A 14936-nucleotide genomic window follows, 5' to 3' on the forward strand; every position below is an offset into this window, starting at 1 on the left:
GCCCTGCTTGGGGCACTGGCTCTGCCCTCATGCTACACCCTTCCATGAGTTCCTTGGCCCTCCCTCCCCTTGAGAGAAAGGACCTGAATCTTATGCGTCTGTTGGTGAGAAGTGGAGGCAGCCCCGGGGCCCTGAGTCTGTGCAGGGTGCACTGAGCTCTCCCAGGAGAGTGGTGTCACCGGGATTGAGAAAGGATGCTAACCTGGGCCCTGGGGCCTTGGCTCAGGCCCATCTTACATGTGTGATTTTGACCTAATGAGTGTTCTGTTCTCAGCCTCTATTATCTGTACTATAAAGTGGGGTCAGTAGGGTAGGTGCACTAACTAAGCCCTACCATATACATAAAGCTACTATTTGGAAATATTCTGGCGCAAATATCCTCCACAATGGGGGAGCGGCCTGAGAAAGCCCACAGTGGGGGCAGGAGGTGAGCCCTCATCACTGAGGTGAGTCTGACCTTCCCCAGAGAGTGCCTGGGGGCAGCTGGACTTCCTCTTCCTCCTCAACTCTCCCAGTTAGCCCCTGATACATTGATCAGATATGATTATATTATGTTCTCTGACTCCTCATTCCAGGGCCATCTGGTAAACCCAGAGCAAGTCCTCTCCACCAGGACACTTCTGGACCATGTCTCCTTACATGGGTGCACAGAATAGGCAGGGCTCTGCCATTTCCACACTCTCACCCCACGCAGGGTGTACATGGCCTCAGAGGTTAGATTTCCCTTGGTCTGCACTTTCTCAGGAGTGGCTCGCACCGAGTCAATCATTTGTATGGAGAACTCGTGTTTATTGAGCAGCTGCTACATCAGGTTATGCGCTGAGTGGCTTATATGCACTATCTCAGTTGGTTCTCAAATGAGGCCCAATGGTGTGGAGCTGATGCAGCGAGAGCTGGAAAGGAGACACACAGATCTGACCACCTGGTCTGGGTCTTTGGCCTTGCTGACGACAGTTCTTGAAAAAGGTTGGGAACAGCCTATCATCCAACAAATGTGTTCAGACACTGCTTCTGGGTTTGGTGGCTATTACTGTTTCCTCACCCATGGTGTCATCAGTTTCTCTCTGAGGTGGACCAGCACAGAGGTCTCACATGGGAGAGCTTATCCCTGCTGGGCTCTCTGCTGACTGCCACGTTGCATGTGGTTGGAGGCTGACCAGAAGTGGTGGCTCAGCACTGTTTATTGCCATGAGCCCTGAGGATTGCCATGAGCGCCAATGAGGATTCATTTGGTAGTCTCTCCTTATATTTTACTCTGATTAAAACATCTGGGAAAACTTTTTAGTAAATACAGAAAAGCATAACAAAGGTTAATTTTAAAACCAACATTTCTGTATGCTTTATATTGTCTTTCATAAGTGTGTCATGATTTCACATATTAAGAAATTTTTAAACATGCTGTTCTTGTGACCCTCAGTATATGAGGTGGCTGCCATTGCCTCACTCTCCCTGCTGTGTGGACACTGTGGAGATTATATGACATTTTCTTGTGATTTTTTTCACCCTAATCCCAACCATTCTACCCCTCAGACACAAATCCTTCCCCCTAAGTAAACTTCAGTTCAGTTCAGTTCAGTCGCTCAGTCATGTCCGACTCTTTGCGACCCCATGAATCGCAGCACGCCAGGCCTCCCTGTCCATCACCAATTCCCAGAGTTCACTCAGATTCACGTCCATTGAGTCAGTGATGCCATCCAGCCATCTCATCCTCTGTCGTCCCCTTCTCCTCCTGCCCCCAATCCCTCCCAGCATCAGAGTCTTTTCCAATGAGTCAACTCTTCACATGAGGTGGCCAAAGTACTGGAGTTTCAGCTTTAGCATTATTCCTTCCAAAGAAATCCCAGGGCTGATCTCCCACCTGCTTTCAATAATTATCAACCCTGGCCAATCTGATTTCGCTCATATTTTCACCATTGATTATTATAAAGCAAATCCCAGATATCCCATCATGTCCTGTGTAAATATTTCATTTTCTCTTAAAGAGAAATTGTGTCTCTAAAAGACTAAGCAGTTATTCCTTCCACTCCCTTCCCTATTCCTTCCCTTGATTATTGACATCATGGCGCTTTTCTTTCTGGCATTCATTTCATTGTTTGTTACTTTATTGTCTGTCTCCCTCTTTAGAGCAAGCTTCTGCCCGCCTTGTTCCCATTAAACACCTGAGCCCCTGCACCGCACCTGGTGCACGGTAGGGTGTCAGAAGAGGGCAGAGAAGAGAAGCTGCTTCTGCCAGAGCGGTAGCTCTGCTTGCCAAGGGCAGGCAGAAGGGGAGGGGTGGGTGGATGGGGAAGTCCATTGACACTTTTTCATATGGTTGTCTTTTAGCTAAACCACCTGACTCAGTGACTGGAGAAAAACTAGTCTGCCTAGGACATGTTTTTCTTGAGGCTGGACAGTAAGTGTTTATGACCCGGGGCTCTTTGGGCAGGTTTCCCCACCATGAGGAGTCCAGAGTGTGGGATGCCCCATTTACTGAGGGCAGCACATGTCTGTTTCCAGGAGGGCTCAGGCGTCCTCCACCCCTGTCCTGGTTGATAATCCCCTGAGGTGTTCAGGGATCCGCTGCGGGCCGTGACCCAGACTCTGCTGAGGAGGGCAGGATGTGGGAGATGGCGTGTCCCAGGGATGGTACCTTTACTCCAGGAAGCTTTTCCAGACGAAGCCAACAGGCTGTGTACATACGGAGTCAGGATGGTGATGCATAGTGACTTAGTCCGTGTCAGGAGGGCATCTGACCCCGGGCAGGGCTCCTCACTGCCAGCTCTGCCTTCGTTTCAGAGGTCAATCTCATGTTGTCTGGGCATCAGCTTTCCTTGCCCATGCTTCCTGCTCCCTGGGAGCTCCAAATGCCTTATGTTTGAAGTCATTACAATAAAGACATCTGGGGAAAACAGAGTGAGACAAGTGCAAGAACTGTCATTGTCCCCTTGTCACCATTTGCCCTTTCTATGCTTTAGGGTGGTCGTCGTTGATTACTCTCTGAACAGGGAAAATACCTGGAGTGAGCGAAGCCTGAAAATTACCAGCAAGGACTGTGTGAGTGAATGTTGGGCTGCAAGAGAACCTGCTTGGGAGGGAGAGACAACCAGGGATGCAGGACAGGGGCATAACACCATTAGGAAAGGGCCAGCAAGTAATCTATGAAGACAAGCACTTCAGGTAGCATTTCACAGCCAGTTTGGTGCCTGAGTTCTTCATCAGGGAGCTGTCACAACTCTGGTTTGTGAAATTCACTGGAATGCCTCTATGAGTTTCTCGGGGTACAGCTGGCTATCCAAGTCCTACAGAAACTGCCTTCTCTGTGAACCAAGTATCATTGAAGGTATGTGCAAGGAACCAACTCAAGCTCTAAGCAACTCCAAAAATGGTTCTGAGCTTCTGCCCACCCTGGACCCACGTTGCCACCTCTCCTGGCCCAGGACTTGTGGTGGATAACTCCAGGCGCCAGCCTGGATTCCAGCTGGAGTGAATGTAAGAGGCTGGGACACTGCATATTAAGAGACAGAATCCAGGCCCTCTGAGACTCCCAGGCCCTCCAAATTGGAGTCCCAAGCACAGGGGTCTGGAGGGTGGGACCAGCTGTGGCCATGTCCAGAGTGTGTCTTCACTGCGTGGGTGCAGCGGCAGGCAGGGCTCTGAACCCACTCATTACCTTCACAATCCCAGCCTCCCAAGTCTGTTTGGGGAACACAGGCGATCACTTTGCAGAGGTCGTCAGCCTCCCTTCTGCCTCTCCTCTTTTCTCATGCTACTCCACTGCCCCTCTCTGCAAACTGGCTCTGACCTTTGCAGGGGGGCTCTGCCCTCTGTTCCTGGGGAGCTGGCAGGGGTGTGGGGAGGGCAGGGCTCAGCTCAGGAGGAGGAAACTGGGAACAAAGGCTGCTCCCAGGGGCTGCTTTCCCCAGCTCTTCAGCATCCAGGCTGCTTAGCCTGGGGCAGCCTGGCATGGATAACAGAGCCTCTCGGCCTGGAGTGAGATTTCTCTGGGAGGACGGATGCTTGTACCTAATGCCACTGCTCCTGTGTCCAGTCCCAGCTGGTGTGGGTTCCCTCAACGTGATGGTCCTTGTGTGTCCGTCTCTGCTGCCCCCTGCACATCCTCCTGAGGATCTGAGCCTGAACCTCCACATTTCCCACCAGGAGTCCCTCCACCTAACTGCTGTCTGTCCATGGGCACATTGAGAAGAGAATGCTGGAGCTGCCTGTGGCTCCAGGCCCAGCAAGGGTCACTCTCAGCCTGACTGGGCCTCTCCTTTCAGCAACCCTATTTCCTGGACAGGGGCTTTCTCTATCCCCTTCACTTCTGCTTCTGTCCAGCAGAGCTGTTGATGTGGGGAAGAGCTGGGCAGTGCAGGCCCATCTATGCAGCATACATACCCTGGGTTATGAACAAGAGAACAGAGCTCACTCCTTAAGCTCCCATGTGGACATGTCCTGTACTACTGGGCTTTCTAAAGCCTCTCTCTAATGCTTTCAAGTGCCTGCTCTTCCTCACCGCAGATGTGAGATGGAGCCTCAGAGAGTAGCTTTGCCCAAGGTTGCAGAGCTGGGAAGTAGGGAAGAGCAGCTACGGGTAGGTGATCAGGTCTCCCGCCTCTTCTCTTGCACCCCCACTCCTCAGGGGCCCCCCAGCCCTCCCTCGCCCATCCGTGTGTCATAGCTTTTTGCGATCCTCGCAAAACCCCAGTGCTCTCAGCCAAGGCAGGCAGTGAGGGCTGGGCTGTCACTCCTTGGAGAACTGGGCTTCCTTGATAGGGCTCTGGAGAGAGCCTCTGAGCAGGGCCGGCAGTGGGGGTCTGTGGCCCAGGGCTCCACAGGGGCTCTCCGGGTACCAGCCATGGTCTCCTGGCCCCACTACGGGCCCTGTAGATGAGGCAACCTGAGGAGAAGGGGAATTGTGGGGTCTAGCGTGAGGAGTGCATTTTGGGTGCATAAGAAGCGGTCGCTCAGGCTAACCCCAGGGCTTTGGCATGTGTGCTCTCCACAGTATGAGCCTACAGAGCCCACCACTATCCCAACAACAACAACAACAACACCGACGACGACGACAACAACAACAACAACAACAAGGAGGACAACAACAACACCGACGACAACGACGACGACGACGACGACAACGACGACGACGACGACGACAACGACAACGACAACAACGACAACGACAACAACAACAACAACGAGGAGGACAACAACACCGACGACGACGACGACAACGACGACGACGACAACGACGACGACGACAACAACGACGACGACAACAACAACAACAACGACGACGACAACAACGACGACGACGACAACAACAACGAGAAGGACAACAACAACACCGACGACAACAACAACGACAACAACAACAACAACAACGAGGAGGACAACAACAACACCAACGACAACGACGACGACAACAACAACAACAACAACGAGGAGGACAACAACAACACCAACGACAACGACGACGACAACAACAACAACAACAACGAGGAGGACAACAACAACAACACCAACGACAACGACGACGACAACGACGACGACGACGACAACAACGAGGAGGACAACAACGACGACAACCACAACGACAACGACAACAACGAGAAGGACAACCACAACAACGACGACAACGACGACGACGACGACGACAACCACAACGACAAGGAGGACGACGACGACAACAAGGAGGACGACAACAAGGACCACGACGACGACAACAAGGACCACGACGACGACGACTACAACTACGACGACGACGACTACCACAACGACGACGACTACCACAACCACAACGACAACTACCACGACGGCGACCACGACGACCACCACCACCACCACGACTACCACGGTGCCTACCACTGTCACTACCACGACAACCACCACAACCACAGAAAGTGCAGCTGTCCCAGAGCCGCCAGTGTCCACTGCTGTCACCCCGAGCCCGGTTCCTCTCTTGTACCCTACACTTGTCCCGTCCCTGGTTGTGATCCCGTTGCTGCTTATCTGCATCTGCTGCTACAAGAGGGTGAGTGACCCCTGCCTGCGCAGCCTCTGCACAGCCCTCACCAACCCCCTGAGGGGCTGGGCACGTGCTGGCCCCAGAACCCTGCCTGTGAGAAGGCTTCTATCAGCTCCAGGGCCCTCACACCAGCAAACAAGGTGCAGACTCTATCCTCCCATTCTGGGCATAGACACAGCCTGGGCTTCTAGGGGGCCACCTGCCTCATGCTTTAACTTCACAGGGAAGGGGCCTATGAATTGTCCAGACCCCTGAGACCAAGGCTGCCCCACAGTAGTCAGACTCCTGAAGAACTCAGGTAGACCAAAGCCCCTGGAGTCCCTGCTGTTTGGGGGAAGGAGAGGGGTCTGCCTGGGCACTGATGGCCCAAAGGGAGAAGGATGCTGGCCTGGAGAGGGCTAAACTCAGAGGCGGCTGTGCCTTTGGAAGCAGCATGGATCCCTGCCCATCTCTGGTACCTTCTGTCACTCCTTCACCAGCCATAATAAGTCACCAGAATGTGCAGCCGCCACCTTTGCCCACAGGAGCTCACTGTCCAGTGTCTGGTCTGGTATTGGCACCTGGGGGACATTGAGGGTAAATATCACCTTCAGAGGGTGTGTCAGGAACCCTGATAATGAAAAGAGTAGAGACTGGCCCTAGGGAGGGAGGGGAGACAAAGGGGATGGCCAGCTGGACTTGCAAAGACACAGGCCAGAGCGGTGAAGAAAAGGAAACAGCAGAGCTGAGAAGGATAAGCAAAGCAGCATAGAAGCTAGCAGATCAGATTTCTGCAAGAGATAAGTGAGGAGAGAAAGCACAGGGAGATGGAGGTGGACCATCATCCCTGAGGGCTGGGAGGCAGGGAGAGCTACAGGGGTATGGGAGAAAAGGGGAGCTGGGAGAGGTGTGGGGAGTGTTCTCTTGTCTTCATATTATGTCAGGGCTACTGATGAAAACTTCCATGTGCAGCCTCTGCCAGGGACCACGGGCCTTGACCTGCCTTTCTCCGCCTTGACCCTACAAGGATGTATTGATTCCCCTTTGAAATCTGAGAAGTCTAAGGCTTAGGAAGATAGTCACAGGTCATGAGCACCTAAGAGATACCCTAAAGCCTGTTTTTTGACCAGTTATTGTTGCAGAGCAGAGTTCCAATGTCTGCATGGCTGAGTCAGACTTGTCCATGCCCTTTCCACATTAATTATGTCTCTTTAACATCCTAGGTCATCAAGGAGCCACCATCAGCCCAGAATCCAAAAAAAGTGAGTGATGTGTTTGGCTGATGTTGAGAGCACACCTGATGCACACACTGCCCTGCACAGTGAGGCCCCCTAATGTGTACAGGGCTGTGCCCCTCGACCCTTCCAGCTCCCACCTATCTGAGCAGAAAGAACTGGCAGAAAGAAGAGGGTGACAGGGGGCAGAGAGGGATGTAGATGAGAGATGGACTCACAACATGTCACCCGCAAAACACCATTCCCCAGTTCCCAACACCACCTGATATAGGGCCTTTATCAATGAATTAGCAATGTGGGGTGGCCTGTTTAGAAACACCTATGATCCCTCCCGGAGTCAATGAGCTTTTTGCCAGTTCCCAAAGGACTGTTTGTAGGATGGTCCTTCCGGGACTCAGGTGAGTGTTTGGAAAAGGGTCCTCAGGTTTCCGGGCCTTGGTCTCTCCCCGCGCGCGATGCATGTTGTGCTGTCTCTGTGACCTTCTCCGTCTTATTTCAGGGTGGAGGTCTTGGCAGGGTTGGCCCTTAGGGCCTGGGGACTAAGGAAGGAGGAGGGAGTCTTACCTGGCATTGAGCTGTGAGGGGGGCACAGCCCAGATGAATGCAGAGACAAAGGGCCAGGAGAAAATGCTGTGACTGACCCAGGGTGGAGACCCAAACCAGGGCCCATAAGAAGTAGAGTAGGGATTCATGTCCCAAGAAAGGGAGACCTGGGTCTGATGTCTAGTGGCCAACAGGGTCTCTGCAGGGCTGGCATAGCACTGGCCGCAGTGGAGCCTGGGGGCTGCGTCTGCCCAAGGCAGGTGAATGCAGCCCTGTCCCCTGCTACTGCTGCACCCCTGACAGCCGCCGTCACATGGCACAGCCTCGCACCCAGCCCAGAATCTCCTGCGGGGGTGCCTCTGGGAGCCAAGGGGACAGGATGAAGTTTGCTAATCTTTGGAGAGGAGGTGTCTTTGTAAGCCAGATGGAGCTGGTGTGTTCACAGATGGAGGCCACTCTTCCTGTGCTGGGAGCTGCTCATCTGTCCTTGATTCTCCCACAAACATTTGCTGAGTGGCCGGTACTTGACAGGTGCTAGGGCAACAGACGTCATGTGTCTGCACCCAGGAGCTTCCAGACAAAGACTCAGACAATTATTTCTCTTTCTCACAGCCATGCCCTGTACAGACCACAGTGATTGTCTCCCGCTGTGAGTGCCAAGAAGACAGGATAAGCCAGATGGAGGTGAGAAGCACTCATAGGAAGGGAAGGATGACACCCTTAAGGCTAGAGGTTTGGAGGAGCAGGGGGGCCAGATCGATCCACATGGACTTGGCTCTAAAAGACCTGGCCTGGATGGACATGAGCTTTAATGGGCTCTGGTCTCCCGCCACTTGGTGACAGAGCAAATCCAGAAGCCCTTCCCACCCTAGTGGCTCAGGGTGAGACAAAGAGTTGAATGTTCATGCACTCACTGCCTCCAGCTGTCCCAGCACCAGCTGTTGCCCTTGAACAGGCCCAGGATTCTGGATGTGGGTGGCTGACTCATAGCTGGCCAGTTCCTAGTTCTCACAGAGACTGTCATCAGCTCTGACAATATCCTGAGTTTCACCAGAGAGTGATTGGATGAAAGGAAAGAAACAATGACAAAGAGACACACACAAGTCAGGGGAAAAAAGCAAAAGAAAAAGAAACTTCTGGGCCAAGATCCTCCCACCACAGCCCCCGTCTGCTCAGTGAGCGAGGCCAAGGCCTTACTGCAGGGTCCTGTGGCGCCTGAGACGGGGTGACAGGGAACACCAGAAGGAGGGAAGCTGAGGACACTTCCTCCCCCTGAGTGACCGAGATCCCCGCTCGCAGGAGGCTGAGAGACGACAGGGAGGGCCCCAGGAGGCAGGTGTGAGGAAGAAAGAACCACTATCTCCGGGTTCAGTTTTGCCCTCCTCCACCTGGTCCTGCCTCTGTCCCTGTGGGATCCATTGCTTCCTCCTGGGAGCTTCAAATGGTAGCTGAAAGGCCAGCCCCACGTCTCTCCTGACAGTCACTGTGGGGGCCCAGGAAAGCCAGAGCTCACCTTCCAAGAGGGAGGAAGCCACCTGCCAGGGACTTGTCCCCACTCAGAGGCCCGGCCCCACATCCTACCCCACCAGGTCCACTTTCTGGCCTGTCCTTTGCTTTCCTCATGTTTCTCTTTCACCCCAGTATCGGGACCCTTCCCCCTGAGCAGGGAGCGGGTCTCTCCCCTGCCTTCTCCCTTTGTGCCCCCACATGCAGGCCCTCTTCCCCCTCCTTCACCTCCTGCTCAGTCCCCATGCCCACCGTGTTTCTCCTTGAGGACCTCTCCTTGGCGACTGCATACCTCCTCCAACCTTTGACGTTTGTTTTCTTTTTTTTTCAAAAGCAGCCCCAACATCTCCTACACTAAAAGCACTGTTTTGTTCCAGAATCCAATACAGTCTGTGATCCACAAAGTCCATCTCCCAACAAACACAAAAGGTTTTCCAGCCCCCTGCCCCAGGTGAAGCCTGCAGCGCTGCCTCAGCCAGGGTGTGGGGACACAGCCCTGGGGACTCGTGGGAGATGGAGGCGATGCTGCTCATCTGGAGGCAGCGTCTGTGCCTGTAGCTTCCTCACAACCACATCTGCTTTGCAGGGAAAACTGGATGTTTTTTATAACTTTCTTCAGCGCTGCAGCCTGGTGCCATTGATGTGGTGTCCATCCAGGGACATGGTAAGCTGGGTACAGTGTGCTCCCCATGGGCTTGGGTCTTGTCTTTGGTCTTGACAGTTACTGCCTGTGACTGTGGTTCAGAGAGCCTTGTGGGGGCATCTGCTAAGAGGAAAGCCCAAAACATGGAGGCTTAGACATCATGAGCCTCCAGATAATTCTCAACATGGTGCCCATGCATTTTCCCTGCATGGTCATCTCAAGGATGTCAGGACATTTTTTTCTCCAGAGCAATGCCCAGAACTTCCAGTCCTGAGTAAAAAGGGCTGAGAGGCCTACTGGCCTCCCATACATCGTCCCTACCCACCGCTGTGGGACTGCTGGCTGCACCCCGCCCATGAGACCCTCCTGGGCTGGTCGCTCAGGTACCAGGAGTGGTGGAGGATATGGTGACACCCCCTCCCCAATGTTGTCTGGCCGACACTGACTGCATTTACCAGGTCGTAAAGATGCCTTCTTTGCGTCAGTGTCTGTGACAATTGGGAGAAGCCAAATTGTTCCAGTTGTCATCCTTGGAATTTACTAATAATGATGAATAATAATAGTGCATCCTTTCTGTGGGTCAGTTGCTAGACCAATAATGTTTTCAGTGCTTTAATTCTCCCAGTAACTGTGCCAGTACCATTATCCCAGCTTTACCAAGGGGGAACTGACCCACACAGAGGTTGAGTGACGTGACCCAGGTCACAGAGGCTGGGAGGAACAAAGCTGAACTTGAATTCTGAGCCTGGCCATTCTCACTGCTCTGCCCCCTTTCAGTTCAGCATTCACGGTCTCATGATGGTTACTCCCACGCCACCAGAGATCTGCCCTCCTCAGGCCTCCAGATTCAAAGAGGTACTGCTCCTGGTTCACCTGGGCAGCACCTGGGCATCATATTTTGGGTGTTCTCATGCACAGACCTTTTCTACAGACCGGGCCAGGGGCCTGGAGGAGGTTCTGGTTCCAGGGTCTGCAGTTAGGCTGCACTGACTGGATTCACTGAGTCAGGCAAACACTGGCTCAGGGGGCTGGTCAGGTGGGTGTTAGAAGCTCTGGACAGGCTGGAAGCCTCTGGACACTGTCGGGGACAGAGCTGACGCATGCTCACGCCCGCCAGAGACACTTCTGGGGACGGAGGCACCAGTGCAGCTGGGCTCCTGGCTATGGATCAGAATAGAGCCCTCAGGCCCAGCCTTGCTTTCACAGAAGCCCCATTCTCCGTGTATCTCTCGATAGCTCTCTGGAGACTTGAAAGTCATGAATGTATCAGTGAGCGCCTGCTTGGCCAGTTCAGAATCTGTGACACGGTGACATGTCACAAGCTAAGAAATAATTGATAAAAAGGAGTTGGTGAAGTGAAAATCCAAAGTCCTTCCCAACAGAGGAAACATTCAGTGCTTCTGCCCTGGGGCTGTTAGGCTTAGAGAATCAAAATGCTGGAAATTGAGTACTGTCCTCATCAATCCCATGGTCAAGATATTCCCCGGTTACCAGTGTCACCCTATGGTGTGTGGGGGACAGATGAGCACCAGCAGATCAGAGCGTCACAGGAGCACCAAGTCCAGACTGCGTGTGATCCACACACACACTGAGTCCTCTGGTAGTGAATGAATGAATGGACACGTCCAGTCATTGTGTTTCTTTGTAGATGCTTTCGTCCGTTTCTCTGGCATGCATAGGCATTGGGGATCTCATGAAATAAGGCACAGATCTCTGCTTTGCAGGGCACTGTGCAGGGATGAAGAAAGATCCCTGCGGCCTTTTCTGGAGTTACTGACTTCGACCTGCTACTAAGTCTGCAAACTTAGCTTCTTAAATGCTCTGAGACCTACCATTTATATCTCAAAACAGGGGTAAAATAATAAAATACCGCCAAACCAACAATAATGCACTTATGAAGAATGTTAGGTCTATTTTTGGTGAGGAAAAGGGAGGATTCAGGTGAGTCTGAATAATCCAAAGTCCAGAGGTCCTGGAGTTCTATTGACAAATCTGATCCATGGCTACCTAGCAAACGTTACATCTGGTGGTAGTTACCACCATGGTATCCTTATAGACAGGGGTGACTCTGGCTCCCCATTCTAGCTCACACAAACTCCAGGAGAACAGCAGCATGTCTAAAATCTCCCACGCTCACTGATGCCCGTGTCCTCTCAGTGCTTGGAGAAAGGGATCCACTCTCTGCCTCCCATTCTGGAGAAGAACTTGCCCTCTGGGTTCCCACCTTGTCGTACCCTCCCTCCTCACAGTGGGAAAGGGAACCAACTTAGCTCCCACCCCAGAAAAGTCTTCCATCACCAGGCATTATATTCTGATTTGTGGTATCTCAGCCTATATTCCTGTAGGGCTTTTTCCTAAGAAATAAAACAAGATATGGTGTGTGAAAGCGCCTAGCGTGAAAAAGAATGTGGGGCTCGTGGGAATGAAGGAAGAGAATCTTAAAAGTGAAGGAAATGGAAAAATCATGGTCTGAGTTGGACCATGTCTGGAAGGAGGTGGGTAACCAGGAGACGGAGCCCTGGCATTGTGCTCAGTGGAAACCATGGGGGGAGGTGGAGTGGCCAGCAGTTAGCAAGTCCCCTGGACCCTTGAAGTCCAAGCTGTCACCTCCTCTTCCTCACACAATGGCTAGCACAGGTGGTCTCCTCTCAGTATCCTCACAGACCCTACTGCTGCTTGGGAAGAAGTTGAGGACGATTAGGACCCACCCTTCCCTGGCTCTTACTGTTACCTCCCCCACATGCTTAATCAATTACTGCTTTGAGGGTGATGAGTAACAAGGAGGATGGACAAAGTAAGGATGGACTTATGGGCCTCAGCCTTCCAGTATACTTCAGAAGGCTTCCTGCGAAGGCCCAGTTTTTGCTAAAGACATAATGGTCTCAAACCTGTGGCTTAAAATAAGTGCAAAGAAGAAGACGAGTAATGAGGGGGGATTTATTCCGCAGGAAACTGGTTCACATCGTGGGCCAGTCTTTTGCTGAACTGGACCGTGTGGTCCAGCGGTCACTGTGACAGGCCTCTCATCGGCCTGTGGGCCACCCAGGTCAGATGTCAGGAGCTCAACCTCACCCGCTCCCCCATTATCACAACACTCCAGGGACAGACAAGTAATGAAGGAATCTCGGAGATCAGACATCTTGCTGGAAAAGAAACATGCAGGGTTTATAAGATGGGCTGAGTGGGAATAGTTGGAAGTATTTGCTGGAAATGAAGTTAAGGGGATAGTTACAGGGATTCATGGAAAAGGTAGGGCTTAGGGTGATTCTTAAAAGGTGATTAGGAGCTCGCTAGGAAAACACAGTAAGGAAGGATACTCCAAAGAGAGATAATAGCCAATTATCTCTAGGTTGTGTGATAACTTAGAAATGATAACCTAAGTTGTTCCAAGAAAGATTTTAATCTGATTGCCTTCATCCTCAGCAGCCTAGAGTTGGTGTCAGCTGGTCAGTGTGCTGAGGCTACCCTCCTTGTCACATCCAGGACCCTCAGCAGGGGACTAGTGAGAGGTGATGGCAAAGCTAGAAGCAACTGATACTGCAGATTATGCTGTCCCAGAGGGTCTATGGCAGTCTCTACCCAAACTGAAAGGTCTGTATGTGCTGCTGCCTTAAGAGCACATCACCCATCTGAGGGCACCATTGTCTGCCCTTGCCCTGTGGGCCCAGAGCTCAGACTGAAGGTTGTGGTGAGGACTCATCCTTCGAGCACACTGTCACCAAGAGAGCCTGGTCAATGCTGGGGCTGCGGTGGCAATCAGCACTTATCCTTCCACAGGCTCCCAGTGCACAGGGGAGCAGACAAGTTCAAGACCAGAGCAAAGGGGATCCAAAGTCAGAAAAACAGGGCTCCATGGGAAAAGGGAGAGTAGATTCCAATGTCTGAACAGAGTCTAGAAATAGGAGCACAGACTGAAGGCCAACACCCAGAAAGAGGAACGGCATCAACGAGGGCTTGCCCTGGGAATCCTGAGGGGCACTGAGCTTGATCTCCTTGAGCCAAGGAGACCACAGCCTTCTGCTCCCAAGTCCAGTGGCTTCTCACTGATATTCTGTTTCTACTCTTCTTCATACAGGGGAGGTGCATCGACTATGCCTTAGTGAATCCTCACTGCCTGCCAATGCTCTATGGCTCAGAGACCTGCCTTCAACCCAGTCAAGAGTGCCTCCCCCTCGATGTCTGCTGCTCACGTTGTCAACATCCCCCGCCGATATGCTCTCAGCCACCATCCAGGATGCTACCGCTGATCCCTCCCCCAGAGGTCTACAGAAGTACTATGTCTCTCCCGCCCCCATAGCTCAACATCTAAAGAACTTAAAACTGAAAATTAAGAGCCCCTTTTGTACCAAATTAGACATACATATATATATATATATAATACAATACATATATTGTGTTTTGGATTACAGTCAAAAGGAGCTGGAATTAGTTTCTGATCAGCAGGAGAGTTCCTTTCCTGGGGAGCACCGCTCCTCTGTAAGAGACACAACTGTACTCATCTACCAGGACAAGACACCCTGGTATCCTGTGGATGTAGACATGATGAGTCCCATTCCCACAAGACAGATCTCCATCTGTCTCCAAGGGTTGAGATGCCTGGGGTGTTAGACGAAATATGCTCTTTCAAGAAAGCCCAAAATAGCTGATATATGGAAATAGTCTGGTGTCCATTGCTTGCTTGCTGTTACTTAATCTCCTGGATGAGTTACGTAATCTCCCTGTACTTCAATTTCCTTACTGAAAAGATGTGGATAATGGTGTCTCTTCTAAAAAGAGGGCGACAGTAACTGCTGCAACATGCTCAGCACAAGGCCGGTCACTTGTAAAGACTCAGGGGCCAGCTCTTTAAGGTCTTCCCCCCTTCACCAGGGAAGGAGGCAATGATGAGCTCAGAGACATCAGGAAGTGTGTGGTGAGTGAAAAGATGTTAGAAAAAGTCATGACTGGAACTTTAAGCGCTGGATACCATGACAAAGGGTTGGCATACATGAGAATTCTCTGAAAACTGTTAACCACGTGCAAG

General features: G+C 52.0%; 1 protein-coding gene across 1 annotated transcript; it reads left to right on the forward strand.

The window, feature by feature from the left end:
* On the forward strand, positions 387-14571 carry LOC108633335 (protein PFC0760c-like). The gene is made up of 7 exons (XM_018042155.1): positions 387-427; positions 4501-4573; positions 5485-6013; positions 7210-7248; positions 8377-8448; positions 9857-9934; positions 13989-14571. Exons 1-5 carry the CDS (start codon positions 387-389, stop codon positions 8415-8417), a joined length of 723 nt encoding a protein of 240 aa, XP_017897644.1. The 3' UTR covers positions 8418-8448; positions 9857-9934; positions 13989-14571.

Source organism: Capra hircus, chromosome 28 (assembly GCF_001704415.2).
Source record: "Capra hircus breed San Clemente chromosome 28, ASM170441v1, whole genome shotgun sequence".
Lineage (NCBI taxonomy): Eukaryota > Metazoa > Chordata > Mammalia > Artiodactyla > Bovidae > Capra > Capra hircus.